Source organism: Mustela putorius, unplaced genomic scaffold (assembly GCF_011764305.1).
Source record: "Mustela putorius furo isolate JIRA1106 unplaced genomic scaffold, ASM1176430v1.1 tig00000596_pilon_pilon_pilon, whole genome shotgun sequence".
Classification (NCBI taxonomy): Eukaryota; Metazoa; Chordata; class Mammalia; order Carnivora; family Mustelidae; genus Mustela; species Mustela putorius.
Genome location: NW_025421428.1, coordinates 11,615,293 through 11,630,301, shown reverse-complemented (window position 1 = coordinate 11,630,301; position 15,009 = coordinate 11,615,293). Strand labels below are relative to the sequence as shown.

At 45.1% G+C, this 15,009-nt stretch overlaps 1 protein-coding gene across 1 annotated transcript in view; it reads right to left on the bottom strand.

The window, feature by feature from the left end:
- The window catches only part of ABL1 (ABL proto-oncogene 1, non-receptor tyrosine kinase), a 133,648-nt gene extending 121,098 nt beyond the window's left edge, over positions 1-12,550 (bottom strand). The window contains exon 1 of the mRNA XM_004757105.3: positions 10,934-12,550. Within this exon, the coding sequence (XP_004757162.1) occupies positions 10,934-11,069 (136 nt within the window). The 5' untranslated portion in view covers positions 11,070-12,550. The remainder of the gene's footprint in view (positions 1-10,933) is intronic.
- Between the last annotated feature and the right edge of the window lie 2,459 nt (positions 12,551-15,009).

The window sequence follows — 15,009 nt, the reverse complement described above, 5'->3', positions numbered from 1 at the left end:
TACTTACTGAGCATCTAGTCTGTACAAAATATAATGCTTGGTCAGGTGAAGATTATGAATATGGTCTCTACCAGCAAAAACCAAGTACTAAGTGTCAAAGAAAAGTAGAATTAAAAAAAAAAAAAAAAAAAACACAAGAAAGGTGAATCTGGAATAAGCAGATATTTTGAGATTTTCAACAGTTTATAGGAATCACTCAGCCTTTAGGATTAACAAGAAAAAAGTATCCTGAAGTGGTTTGCTTTCATCAGTAAGAATTCTTTATATTCCATTATTTATTCCTAGGATCAAAGTAATCTATAGATTTAGTGTAATCCTAGCAGAAAATCCCCACTGGTATTTTTGCTTTGGTAGAAAATTGATAAAACTGATTCTAAAATGTATTTGTAGGTGGCTCAGTCATTAAATGTCTGCTTTTGGCTCAGGTCATGATCCCAGGGTCCTGGGATGGAGCCCGGGGTCTGGCTCCCTGCTCGGCGGGAAGTCTGCTTCTCTCTCTCTCTCTCTCCTACTCCACCTGCTTGCATTCCCTCTTTCGCTCTCTGTCAAATAAAAAGAAAAAAATCTTTAAAAAAAAAATGTGTTTGTAAATACAAAGGAGAAAGAAAAGCCAAGACAATCTTGAAGAACAAAACTGGAGGTTTTACTCCGCGAGATATTAAGACTTATTTTAAAGCTACAGTATTTAGGATAGTATGACCCTGGTGCAAGGACAGACAAACAGAACAAATGAACAGAGTTAAGGAGTTCCCAAACAAACCCACACATATATCGATACCTGATTTATACAGCAGCAAACGTGCTCTTCGATTAAAGAACAGGTCAATATGAAAAAAATAAAAGTAAACCATCATCCCAGAACAAGAAAGTCAATTCCAAGTGCAATGTAGATTTGTGTATGAAACATAATAAAATAAAATTTCCTCATGAAACCTTAACTATGTTAAGCACCCTGGAATTAAAATAAAAACTTAATTAAAAAAAAAAAAAAGAACTTTCTCATGACCTTAGGGGAGACAAAGAGTTCTTACATTGGACATAAAAAAGCACCAGCCTTAAAGAAAAAAAACTGTTAAGCTGAACTACATTAAAATTAAAAACTTTGGGGCGCCTGGGTGGCTCAGCAGGTTAAAGCCTCTGCCTTCAGCTCAGGTCATGATCCCAGGGTCCTGGGATCGAGCCCCGCATCGGGCTCTCTGCTCGGCGGGGAGCCTGCTTCCCTTTCCTCTCTCTCTGCCTGCCTCTCTGCCTACTTGTGATCTCTGTCTGTCAAATAAACAAAATCTTTAGAAAAAATTTAAAACTTTGATTCCTCAGAGTTACCATTAAGAGTGAAAAGGCAAGGGGAGCCCAGGTGGCTCAATCGGCTAAGCATCTGCCTCCCAAGAGGGTCATGATCCTGGGGTCCTGGGACGGACCCCCATGTTGGGTTCCCTGCTCACCAGAGAGACTGCTTGCTTCTCCCTCTGCCTGCTGCTTCCCCTGCTTGTGCTCTGTCAAATGAATAAAATCTTAGAAAAGAGTGAAAGGACAAGCCACAGAGTGTGAGAAGATATTAGTAATAAAAACATCCAACAAAAGACCTGTACTCAGAATATACAAATAACTCCTGCAAATCAGTAAGAAACATAAATAGAAAAAGGGACAAAAGAGGTGAACTGACAGGTCAGACACACATACATACACACCAATACGTACACACAATACATAAGTACGACATCAAAATGGCTAATTAGCATATGAAAAGGTGCTTAATTTCGGTGAGTCATCCAAGAAGCTACGGAATCAAAATCACAAGGAGACAGCACTGCACAACCACACAAAGAGCTCGCATTTAAAACACTGACAAGATCAAAGTCTGTAAAGAACAGAAAGCAACTGGAACTCTCCTATCAGACAGCCTCTGCCCTAAGCAAAATACTCAAGACAGCTGTTTCCAGGTGTTCAACAACAGGTTCAGCAGGACTGTAAGCCCTGAGAAGAGAACACACAGGGTGAGCGGCCTGCACCACCTCCTGGAGCTGAGGAAGCAGACTGCCCCAGGGATCCAAGGCTGCAGGCTGTGGAGGCAGCTGGAATGCGGGGGGGGGGGGGGGGGGGGGGGGGGGGGGGGGGGGCAGAATATCCGAGAGGAGGCGTTGCAGGGGGGGCAGAAGAGAAGGGAAGTACTCTGTGGTACTCTGGGCAGACACGTGCAAGGTGAGATTCTGGAAGGCCCAACCAACAGCGGTGACCGGAGGGTTAATCTCTCAGGGTGCCTGACACTCAAACACTGGCCAATGCCCTGTGGAAGAGACCTGCTGCCTCCACTCTTTAGCGGACAGGCCAGAAAGGTCAAGCATTAAGTCTGAAGAGCGCCCTCTACAGTAAGGGCCGGACATTCGGACTAAGTATAAATCCGAAACAGACTCGCTCAAACAAAGCATAAAACCACGCCTGACAAGGTCTAAAGAACAGGCCAGGAACTGTCTGTGAGAAAGAAATGAAAGCCTCTCGAAAGAAAGATAGACAGAAAGACAGGAAGACAAGAAGGAAGAAAGAAATAAAGGAAGAAAGAAAGAAAGATAGATAGATAGGGCACCTGGGTGGCTCAGTGGGTTGAAGCCTCTGCCTTCAGCTCAGGTCATGATCTCAGGGTCCTAGGATCGGGCCTCGAATAGGGCTCTCTGCTTACCAGGGAGCCTACTTCCTCCTCTCTCTCTGCCTGCCTCTCTGCCTACTCGTGATCTCTGTAAATAAACAAATAAAATCCTAAAAAAAAAAAAAAAAAAAAGAAAGAAATGAAAGTTTCCCCAAGTAAGACAAGATCCAGAATCCCTACGGTGTGACATCCACATATCTGACACACAATAAAAAATTATTCAACATGCCAAGAAACATGAAAATGTTGATTTGCAATGTAGAGGAAAAAGCAATCCATAAAAACTGACCCCAAAATCACCCAGATATTCAAATTAGCAGTCAAGTTCTTCATTATAAATACTTTTAAGAATTTGGAAACGGGGGTGCCTGGGTGGCTTGGTCGGTCGGTTAAGCGTCTCCTTCAGCTCAGGTATGACGCCGGGGTTCTGGGATGGAGCCCCACAGCAGGTTCCCCGCTCAGTGGGGAGCCTGCTTCTCCCTCTCCTCCCTGCTTATGCTCCTCTGGCTATCTCTCTCTCAAGTAAGCACTCTTCAAAAAAAAAAAAAAGGAAAAGAAAAGAAATTGGAGGCAAAGATGGGCCTGATAAGTGAGAAGATGGCGAATCTCACTAAAAAATGTGAACTATCAAAAAGAACCACATGGAAATTCTAAAACTGAAACTAGCACACCTACAATGAGAATCGCAGAGACTGACAACCGCAGAGGGGTTAGCAGCCTTGAAGAGAGATCAACAGAAAGTACCCAAACTAAACAACAGAAAGAAAAAAACCACAGTGTTGCTGACCCAAAAGAGCTTCCAAATACAAGACACAAACTGACCACATGTTTGCAGTTACGTCCCGTCCGTCCTAAGTACCACTCACTCCTGCCTCATCCTTTGCTTCATCAGTCCTGCTAGAAGGCCGCCTATTTTACAGACGCTTTCCCGCGTGACTTTCTGGTTTTATTGATATTTTCATTTCTTAATTTCTTTTGTCACCGTCACGACTCTCTTACATCTGTGTGCTGTGGACTACTTTGTCTTTCCAGCCTCTTGAGTTAAATGCTTAGGCCTTCCTCCCAGTCTTTGTTTCCTAATAATTGCTTTTAAGGCTAAAAAAACCTGATAGAATTAAAGGGGGGAACCCATCATCATAGCTGCTGATTTTTAACACCCGCCTCTCAGTGAAAAGGAGAACCCAAAGACACTCAGGAAAGGTACAGATAAAATCGGCAGACAAGGGGCGCCTGGGTGGCTCACCGGCTTACACCTCTGCCTTTGGCTCATGTCAGGATCTCAGGGTCCTGGGATCGAGCCCCGCATCGGGCTCTCCGCTCGGCAGGGAGCCTGCTTCCCCTCTCTCTCTGCCTGTCTCTCTGCCTACTTGAGATCTCTCTCAAATAAGTAAATAAAATCTTTAAAAAAAAAAAATCGGCCAATGAAAAATAAGTAAGGATGTGGAAGATTTTCAACACTGTCAACCAACTTGATCTAATTCACATTCACAGAAAATTACAACTGCAGAATATATACTCTTTTCAAGTACAAATGGAACATTCCATAAGACAGGTCATATGCGGGGCCAGAAAATTAGTCTCAGTAAATGTCAAAAGACTAAGATTTACAGAAGACCTTCTCTAACCACAGTGGCATTAAGTTAGAAATTGGGAAGATATTTATTTAGACTCCCCAAATTTGGGTACAGCACATTAGGAACGTCTGGCTGGCTCAATTGGTAGAACATGTGATTCTTGATCTTAGGGTCATAAATTCAAGCTCCATGTCAGGCATGGATAAAAAACAATAGTAATAGGGACACCTGGGTGGCTCAGTGGGTTAAGCCTCTGCCTTCCGCTCAGGTCATGATCCCAGGGTCCTGGGATCGAGCCCCGCATCGGGCTCTCTGCTCAGCAGGGAGGCTGCTTCCCCCTCTCTCTGCCTGCCTCTCTGCCTACTTGTGATCTCTCTCTCTCTCTGTCAAATAAATAAAATCTTTTTTAAAAAAAATAGTAATATTAAAAAGCACATCAGAATTTATGTTCAAGTGAGAGGTGGGACCCAGGCAGAGTTCTGAAAGGCAGGCAGGTTGTGAACACAGAGAAGAGTCAGGGCACAATCACCAAAAAGGCGAAGAAGTGGGGAATGACGGAATATGCATCAAAGGAAGCCTTCAGGGAGTGCTTTCTTTTACTGAAGCTTATCTTCTAAGTAGCAAATTTAACCTTTTCCCCCTAGACTAAGATAATGTGCCTGATATACTCCTCTGGGTATAATTCTCAGCTCAAGCATGTTAACTCATCTCTATTCCCCCATGCAAAAAAATGCGTTATTTGCGACACGCGTCACAACACACCACTGTCTATCACATGGAGATGTGACGCATAAGTGAAATCCTTAGCCAATGGAAAATGATTTCGTGTTTTCTCCAATCTTGATTATTTTCTTTGACAGAATGCTTCATTAAGGTAAAAATTCTTTGGATTAAATCATTTTGATCCTCCTCCTTTATCCCACAACTGAAATTCCTGTTTTCTTCGATATTTATAAGTGTATTTTTTTTTTTAAAGATTGTATTTATTTGACAGAGAGAGAGTTCACAAGTAGGCAGAGAGGCAGGCAGAGAAAGAGGGGGGAAGCAGGCTCCCCGCTGAGCAGAGAGCCCGATGCAGGGCTGGATCCCAGGACCCTGAGATCATGACCTGAGCTGAAGGCAGAGGCTTATTAACCCACTGAGTCACCCAGGCGCCCCTATTAGCATATTTCTTAAAATGGGTAATAAAGTTTCATGAAAAGAAGGCCATATAAAATGTATTCACCTATGAGAAATAACAGGGTGTCTTAAAAAAAGGTACATATATACAATTCTGCATTTTCACAGTTCAGAACTCAATACCTAACAATAAGTACATAAATATAATCTCCAAACAACTTCTTTTTAAAAATCTGACTGATCTAACTTCAGTACCTGTAAGACTCCATAGCTGCACTGTCTCCCATCTTCTTATGTATATGGATATTTAGTATAATTTAACAGTGATGGGAGTAAGTGTTGATCTGTCAAATTCCTATTCTATTACCTGCAATAAAGCTTTATTTAGAGGATTTATTTTATTATGTATTTGAGACAGAGAGTGCAAACATGAGCAGGAGGGGCAGAGGGAGAGGAACAGAGAGAACCCCAAGCCGACTCCAGGTTGGGCGCAGGGCCTGACAGCGGGCTGGATCTCACAACCCTGAGATCACAACCTGAGCCGAAACCAAGACTCAAAGACTTAACCAACTGTACCACACAGGTGCCCGTATCTTCAATAAAGTGTTTGTTCATTTGTTTTTTGAGATTTATAACATAGTTTTAAAATGATAGTAAACAATTTCTTAAAACCAGTTTTCAGGTAAGCTCATAAATAAAACAACATGACATAACCAAATAAAGTAAAACCCTGAAGGACATATATGTACTAGCTTAAAATTAGAAAATCCAGAAATAATTTATTTTAAAAAATCTTCAATTTTTAAAGCATTACCTAGAAACGCATAAAAAAACTTTTTATTTTTAAATTTTATTTAATTTTTTTTTTTTTAAGTAAACTCTACCCCCAACGTGGGGCTCGAACTCACAACCCCAAGACCAAGAGTCACACACACTACCAACTGAGCCAGCCAGGTATGCCTACAAAACTTTGTAAATTGAAATAGTTATTTTATATTTAAAACAGTAACTACCAAGAAGAATAGGAAAAGTTGTGTGCATTTTTTTTTTTTGTTAAATCTGCAACTTTTAGATTTAGGGGAAAAAAGTCCTCATAGAAAACAGGATTCAAAATTTAAAAAGGAGTTAAAATCATTCTCAGGCAAAATGTGAATGCTGCCATCCCCCGAAAGGACTCAAATTAATCCTACAGAAAAACGTGAGGTCTTAATTTCATAAACCACTGAATGTCACCTTACGTAGTTGAAAGGTTCTTACTTGGAGATTTCTCCCTTGGGCTTGTCATCCTTTTCACAGCTTTAAATACCACCTACAACCTGACAACTCCCAAGTTCCCTCTCCAGCCTGGACGGCTTCCCTGAACTCACACGGGCAGACTCGAATGCCAGTGCGACCCGTCTGCCTACATACATGCCTACCACCAGGCATCGGATGTAGCACGCCCCCAAAGTAGCTCCTGATCTCCAATCCCCACAGCGCACCTCCACAAAACCACTTTTCTAGTCTACATTTCAGTAAAAGACTCCATTTTGCCAAAAACCTTGGAGTCACCCTTGACCTCTTTGCCATCCGGCTCGCCCCGCCTCCTGTCTCATCCAACAGCAAATCCGCCAGCTGGGCCTGCTAGAATTCACAGAACCCGAAGCCTTCCCCACCACCGCCACCCCAGTGCAAGCCACGACCGCTCCCATCCAGGTGAGAGCACCCCCCCCCCATCCGTGGAAGCCCTGCGTCCTCTCTGCTCCCCTTCAGAATGCAGCAGCCGGGGACATTTTAATAAAATGTAAGTCAGGGCTTGGTACTCCTTCCCAAACCACATGAGTCAAAGTCAAAATCTTCAAATGGTCAACAAGGCAACACTCTTCTCCAGTCATTCTCTCCCCACCTCCATCTTACCTCCGGCCACTCTGGGCTCCTCCTACAACACGCTACATAAGCTCTGCCTGGGGGGCTTCTGCACCCGGATTCCCTCTCCCTGAAATGGTTTTACCCCGTTATTTCCAAGGCTCGTTCCCTCCCCCTCCTCCCAAGGCCACTTTCTTAGGGGGGCCTCCCTAACTAAACTCACAGCGCCCAACATTCCTTAGCCCTTTTTCTATGTCGTTTCTCTCCCCCGGCCCCGCTACCATCTAACACTTCACATTTCACCCACCTCGCTTATTAACGGTCTGTCTCCTCCCGCTAGAATGTAAATTCCAAGAGGGCAGGGATGTTCTTGTTTGCTAATGCATCACCAATGACTAAAACATTACCTGATACATAGTCCGAGCTCAATAAACATTTGTTCAAGAAAGAATCCCTAAGGAAAAGAGGCTTACTAGCGGAGAATGCTTTTGTTCCTCTTTTACCAACTTTCCTGAAAGTGAATTTTCTTTAGTCGAGCCACTGAAATTTGGAAGGACTATATGATGCATGAAATAATACCATGGCTTCCTTTATTTTCTCCCTGTACACACGACTAGCCCTTCTGACCCTGAACGACCCTGGCAAAAAACTGCCACCTGCCCTGTGCTTCCAGATTCACCACTGACACCCTCATCCGTTAGAATTCTGGGCTTCCAGATTCGCATCTGAGCCAATACTCACATGTGTTATAACTGCAATAATTTTTAATCCAACCTATATGAACATTAACCAACTCTTAGAAAGATCACCCTAGAAAGATCAACAATTTGTAAGACAAAGTAAGACTGTGTTCCCCTAGAAAAGGAACGTCGGAGTCCAAGGAACTGATGTTGTCTTCAGTAAAACGTGTCTCAGGCAAACTCTCAGAAAAAGCTGCTGCAAGAAAGTGACTATTTGGTTGGGAGGCCATCAATTGGGTTCTTATATCTCTGTATTTTTTGGATTATAAGACAACACAAATTTGTCAGAGAAAGAAATCACAAATGCAAAGCAAAAAGTACAAGTTTTCTCCCACTCCGCCGAAATCCCAATTCCCGCACCATGCGGACCCATCTCCGAGTTGCTTTTTTCCACTTGCCCACTACTGGATGCCGTTCAGGATTAGTGCTGTGGGGTACCCCGGGGATGAACAGCTTGTGTGCCTTTCTGACAGACCCCCTGTCGCGGCAGTTCTCAAACTGTTTTATCTTAGGACCTCTTCACACTCTTGAGGATTATGGAGGACCCCCAATGAGCTCTTATTTCTACAGGCAGTCTCACCAACGTTAACCGTATTAGAAATTCAAACTGAAAAACTTTTAATTATTTATTAATTTAAAAACATTTTTTATTATTAGAAAAGAATTGTTTTCCACCAAAAAAGTTACCTTTTTGGAGAACTGTAGATTTTCTTCTTTGAAGCTACACCAAGACACCTTAAATGGTAGTTTCTTAAAGGTTAGTTGTGATGTAGAATCTAAAACTGTACGAGGGAACTTTGTTATTGTTAATAACAATAACTTTGTTAATTGTTATATTAAAATCCACGGGTCCATCTTGCACCTGTGTGTGATTTTATAATATCACACATTGATCAATAGAAAATACTGGCTCACTGAATTATGTAGATTTTCTGAATAGATATTTCATTATATCAATATTTCGTTTTATCAAAACATCACATTTGTAAAGGATCACCACAATCTCTACATCACAATAGCAGATACAAGTTTCCCAAAATCCTAATCTTCATTGAAAAGCTAAAATTTTATCACTGGCCACATATACTACCAGTTGTTTTCCTTGAAAGACTCCTTTATACTCTTTTTAGCCTGAATAACCATTGTTTTGTTGGTGTTAGTTCAAGTAAAAATGGTAGTTCCATGACAAAAGCAGCTAGTACAGCTTGCAACTCCAACAACTGCCCATCTGCTTTTCTTGGAGATAACCACTAGCTCCTAGAGCACAGCGAAGTGCTTTACATGTACTTCTGCAGTCAACCTTCAGAGCACTAAAAAAAAAAAAAACCATGTATACAGGGGTCAATGGTTCATAAAATTAATCTTTCCTACTGCTTCATCAAGGATATTCCTATGTGAAAAATGAAATCTTTATGTATTTATTTAAGGGTACGTGGCACAATTTATTCATAATGAGTACAAAGAACACAATGGCTACTAGTACAGTGAGGTGTAGTGTTACCGCCTTGATGCACGCTACGGACCCTGCATGACTTCTGCACCATTCGGGCAAAGAGTGCGAATAACATCAAAGTACTACATTAATATGAAAACGGTTTGAACCTCTCAACCCTCTCTGAAAGGGCATCAGGCCACCTAGGAGACTATACCATTCTGTATGAGAAGAGCTTACTGGAAGTGAGATTACTGGGTTACTGGTATATGCATTTTAAATTCTGGTAAGTTTGGCCAAAGCTCTCCAAAGAGTCTGTAGCAATTTTCATTCTCTAAGGCTGCACGATCATCGCTAGTTAAAAACAAAAATAATTCACTTTATATATCCTGAATTGGGAAATTACACCATAATGTAACAAATTCCTATATTTGCCTGTCTAAAACCAGGGCTAAAATGTAACTAATATTTCAAGGAAAAATATAATGCGAGTAATCAAATCATTTAGATGAGGTATTTTTCTGTAAGAAAGTAAACCTTCACAGTCAAGTAAGTGCGAGTTCATGCAACAGAGACCTTTGTTTATCGTGGTCACCCACTGTCAAAAGGCACTCTTCATGATGGAATTTCAAAGTATGAGCCACCTGCACTCATCTCACGTTTGCTTATAGGGCGGGTGCGATCGATATTTCAATACGAAGTGCACAGTTTGAAAAATGTCAAGCTACCACAGTACAAACAGGCCCCTAATTAATTGACTCACAGCTGGCCCCCGATCGGAGCATCAGTCTCAGCTGACCCTTTGCTTTAAAACTACACACAGAATTACGGGAAGCGAGGATGGCATCGCACACACGGGCTGCAACCAAATGCCACCGGTGTTCACAAAAACGTCGAGGACCACCTTTCTTGCCTCCAATGTCATCCAGAACAGGGAGAGGAGGATAAAAGCTCCACCCATTCCTGGGGAAAGGATTACTCCAGCACCAGGTACCACAACCAGAAGGTGGGTATCCTCAATTCACAAGGGCCGCTGCTTCCCTACTCAGTCTTCCCCACGTAGCTCCGGAAGTGGGTATTTTCAAGTCCTACTTACGATTGGAAAGGTCAAGGATATTAGTGTCAGCTGGGATCTGTGGTTCTTAACCTTTTGGGGAACACAAGCCACTCTAAGCGTGTGACGAAAGCTCTCTGTGGATGAAGCATTAAAGGATCCCTGCACCGTGGGTAGAGCCCAAGCCTTGGGTTCCGAGCAGGATCGTGGACTCTGATCCCGAGAAAGCACTGAAGTCCAATCTCCTCAGGAAACTGGAAGAGTAAAATGGCTTATCTAAGGTCAACAGTGAGTTAGAAGGGGAATTAGGCAAGAAATAAGCAACCCGAAGAGATTTTGAATAAAGCCGTCCAGAGATCCTAGGTAACTTCTTATACAAAGAAAGTTCCACCACAAACCAAGAGAAAACTACAGTAACACAAGTTTTAAGTACAGCTGGGCACAAGCGCTGCTGCCCACAAGTCCCTTATGCGTTCCTAGGCTGAAGACGCGAGGAAACAACGACCAGAAAGCCTGAAAAGCACTCACCATGTTCCACAAAAACATTGCAGTGCGGGCCCCCATGCCTCGAGGACTCCTTCTTCCCTGCTCCTTTGATAAAGTGCAGGGCAGGCAAACTTGGCCTTCTCTGGTCCCCAACAACTTTTCCAGGCTGCTGCCCCATAAAGTAATGATAGGCACCCCTTTCCAGAAGAGGGTTCGAGATCGTCCAGAATGGTCAGCGGGCTTAGGAGGAAACAGTGTGTTTAGGATTTCACATTCACGGAATCTCCACCAGTCGGGAACTGAGGTCAATCGCAAAAAGACATCTTCCCTAACGAAAGGAAGCAGAGTTTCAGGTTGACATATGTAAACAGGAGTTCCGATTACTTCTGCAGTTGATCCGTTCGAAGTAATGTCATTGCAGTGCTACTCCAAAGTTGCTCGAGTTTAAGTGTCTTTTACTGGCTGAGTAAGCTTCTGTCTTTTCAAGAAGAAAAACAAACATTCACAGGGATGCTGTAAAAGGGTCAAGTCACACTAAAGTCATTTCGATTCCCACAACACGAAGGAAATGTGGATCGCCTCTGGATGCTTCTCCAGAACTTTTCCTGTGGAAGTCACCCACCCCCTATCTTGGTTTCTTCATCTTCCGACAAATTTCCTGCCCAGCTAGCTGCCGCTCTTGCTTCTCTGCCGTGCGCTCCGGAAAAGGACACGGGTCACCCGGACTTCAGCGAGAGCTTGCCCTCGACTCGGACGAGAAGGAATGCATTGCCAGCAACTTTTAAGTCCGCTTTTTAAAAGGCCTGTGAAACCAGTCCAGACTTTTCCTCTGCATTAAAGTTTTTGTTTGGGCTGAGACTAAGGGGACCGTAGGTGACATTGGAAGAAGTCAGGGCATTGGAGGCTCCCGGGAGCAACCTGGGGGCAAGGGGAGGCCACCTGACAGCAGGGAAGGGATATGAATGGGGGGTGGGGGGAGCTCCGTGGCCAAACGAGGGGCCGCGAGACGGAGCAAAGGGAGGCTGGGGGGGTAAAGGGGAGGCTGCCAGGGCGGGGCACGGGCGGCTTACTCGGGGGCGTCGCTCCTTCCACGCCTCAGGAAACCGGGTGTCCCAGGTCTGGGGGAAACAGAGACCACCCCCAGTGTCCCAGAGTCGGGGCAGGGCTGTACAGGACGAAGGACCCTCGCGGCCCCGAAGGCGGGAGACGGGCGGAGGGGGGAGGAGGCCCGGCCGCCTCAGCTGCCCCGAGCCCGGGGGTCTCTGCCCGAGACACCCCCTCCCCCGGCTCCGGACGTTGCTACAGCCGCCGCCGCCAGGCAGTCACATTCCCGGAACTCCGCCGCGGGACCCCGCCTCCCCCTGCAGGTGGGGGCCGTGGACAACGGAGGGGCTCCTCAGCCGCAGGACCCAGGAACCGTCTCCGGCTCCAGCGCTGCTCAGGGACGGCCACCGACCCCCGCGGCCGCCATGATGGATTAGAAGCCGCTCCACAACGAGGCCAGGCCCCGCCCCTGACCCCGCCCCCGGCGAAGTCCGGCGCGCACCTCGCGAGGACCCGGGCCCTCCGGGGACCGCTCTCGGGGATGCCGCCGCGCCTTCTGCCTCTGGTCTCCCCACCCGCCAGAACTTGGCACCGCACGACCTTTTAAATGTGGTTTTTCCGAGCGTAAGGTGAGTGGTAAGGAAGCCCCGCCTCCCCTGTACGGCCATTGGCCTCTGAGAATCCGGGTCAGGTCTCTCTCCTGCGTCCCATTGGCCAGTGAGGGCAGTGAGGCCGGAGTTCCCAGCCAACCGCATTCGGCGCAAGCCGCAGGGTGTGTCGGAAGTTGTAGTCCCCCGGCGCCCGCCCCTGCACGCGCGCCCTCGAGATTTCTTGCCCTCTGCTCCCGGCTCCTGAGCTTCGGTCCCGCCCTCCAGGGAGCCGGTGGACTCTCGCCGGTCTCGCGTAGGGCTGGCCAATGTCTCTCCTGCGCGGGGAGCGACACCGGCGAGGAGCCAAAGCAAGGGGAAAACTGCGGATCGGATTGTCTCGGAACTGGAGTTGGATTACTTCCTTAAGCCTCCTTAGGGAAGAAAATTTGGCTCGTTCCTGGAAACCAAGGTATTGGGTGCCTTATCCTCCTTCCCCAAATTTTCACCTTTTCCTCAAGAAGCGTGAATATTAGAACTAGCGAAAAATAAATGACTGGGAAGCATCCGACATATTGCTCTCGAATTCATTGTTTCTCTGGGTTATCCCGAGGCTCACTCATTAAAGAAACAGCGTGTGTAAAGCACCTCTCGCAGGCAAAGCCTGGCGCAGGCATAGATGTCTGCCTAGAAAGAGCCTTTTAAGATGAAACGACCTCATTTCACAGATTACACATGTATGCGCGTGAGAACACCCTCTTAGGCGAGAAAATGCAGATTGCTGGGTTAGCGGGCCTAACCAATGATCCAGACAACGGCAAATATACACTTGAGATCTGCAAAAAGCACGCAGGCCCCTTTATTCCCTAGTACACAGCTAAAGGTTCAGAGACGTGACTTACTCAAGGTCACTTGCCTAGTTAGCATGTGACCAAATCACCGTTTGAGCCCGGATCGACTTTGCTGCAAAGCCCATGCTTTTCCCACTGCACTGTGCAACTGTTGGCCACGTTGGCCACCTGATTTTTCAGAAGTTGCTATTCAGGGAAAACTACAGTCACATTATAGGTGTTGTAACCCAGTTACTGTATTGTTACATATTTTATGAGTATTTCCACTGGGTGGGGAAATGGTAGTCATTTTGTAGATAGCAGCTTTGAGAATGGTCATGGGACACACTGAATGTGACACGTTTGAGAACTTGTTCCCAAATTTAGAACTCAAACTTACAAATTCAAGTGTGAGTTGGTTTAGCTTTGCCCTCTGGTGAAAGACCCTGGCCGGCGAACTTAGTCCTGACTTGATATAAATGCTACTTCATTCTTCAAGCATCGGACACCCTGGTTCCCTTTGCTCAGCCATGATCTTGTCCTGATTTCTTCTTAGAGATGTTACCATGTCTATTCATGCTCTAATCATTTCCCGGCCATCATCCATCGAGAACCAGTCTCAATGCTGGAAATAGAATTTCTGGACCCACGTTCTTTCACCATCGGTCCAACCCATTCTCTAAAGGGTTGCTTTATACCTAATGCTTACAAGTCTATTCCTGACTCATAGTCAAGCTCAGTAGGAGCTTAACCAAGTCACTTTCTTTATACCGCTTTCTTTGTTTCTTTCATTTCTAAGTGGAGGTCCTATCTGCTCACTATCAAATGAGATCTTGTTTTATCTTCTCCAGCTGAGATGATGCTTTAGGGGACAACGGAGAGGCCACCTGGACCTGATCTAAAGGTGTATCCCCAATCTCCACTTTCCATTCACCAATGTCTGATTGGTGAATCCCAAGCCTAGATTGCAGTATTTTCTAGAGATGCACTATACCCTTTAACTTCCTGCATAGCACTGTAGAATGACACTTGAGGACTTAAAAAACTAAAATGCAGAGCCCAGCAAATGCCAGATATCAACGTAGCTAGATGTTGAATAAATCCCTTTAAGTTCACATATTCTCGGTTCTGTCTAATTTTGTCCTCAGTTTTATAAAGCAAAGCAATCACAAGTTGCTACTTGGATTCAGTACCAGTGTAAAAATTTCCCCTTACTCCTTTTTGAAACGCCCACTGGAATTAACACTCGGCAAGCACGCCCCCTAGTGGGCCACGAAGAGTAGATCATCCCCAAGAGGTGCTTTCAGACCATTCTTGGTATGATCATTCCTATTGGCAGGTAAATTGCCATTCCGGACATACTGAATGAACAGCACAGGCTGGCAGCTTGGGAGACCAGACCAAGCGAGAACAAACTTTCAGAGAGCTCACAAATGATCCCAGTCAAAACTAAACCAAATCGGAGACTTCCCACCTCTCCTTCCCTGCTCTTAAGAGGTATACAGCCCAGCATGTGCTCTCAAAAATACGCCAAGGGAGCCAATCTACAGTTGCACCGCAGCCTATGGAATATTCAGCTGTCTAAAATGATAGCTCTCGAGTGATGTTATAAGGACAAGAAATATACCAGTAATAAAGAGCCGAGCTGTATTTCAAA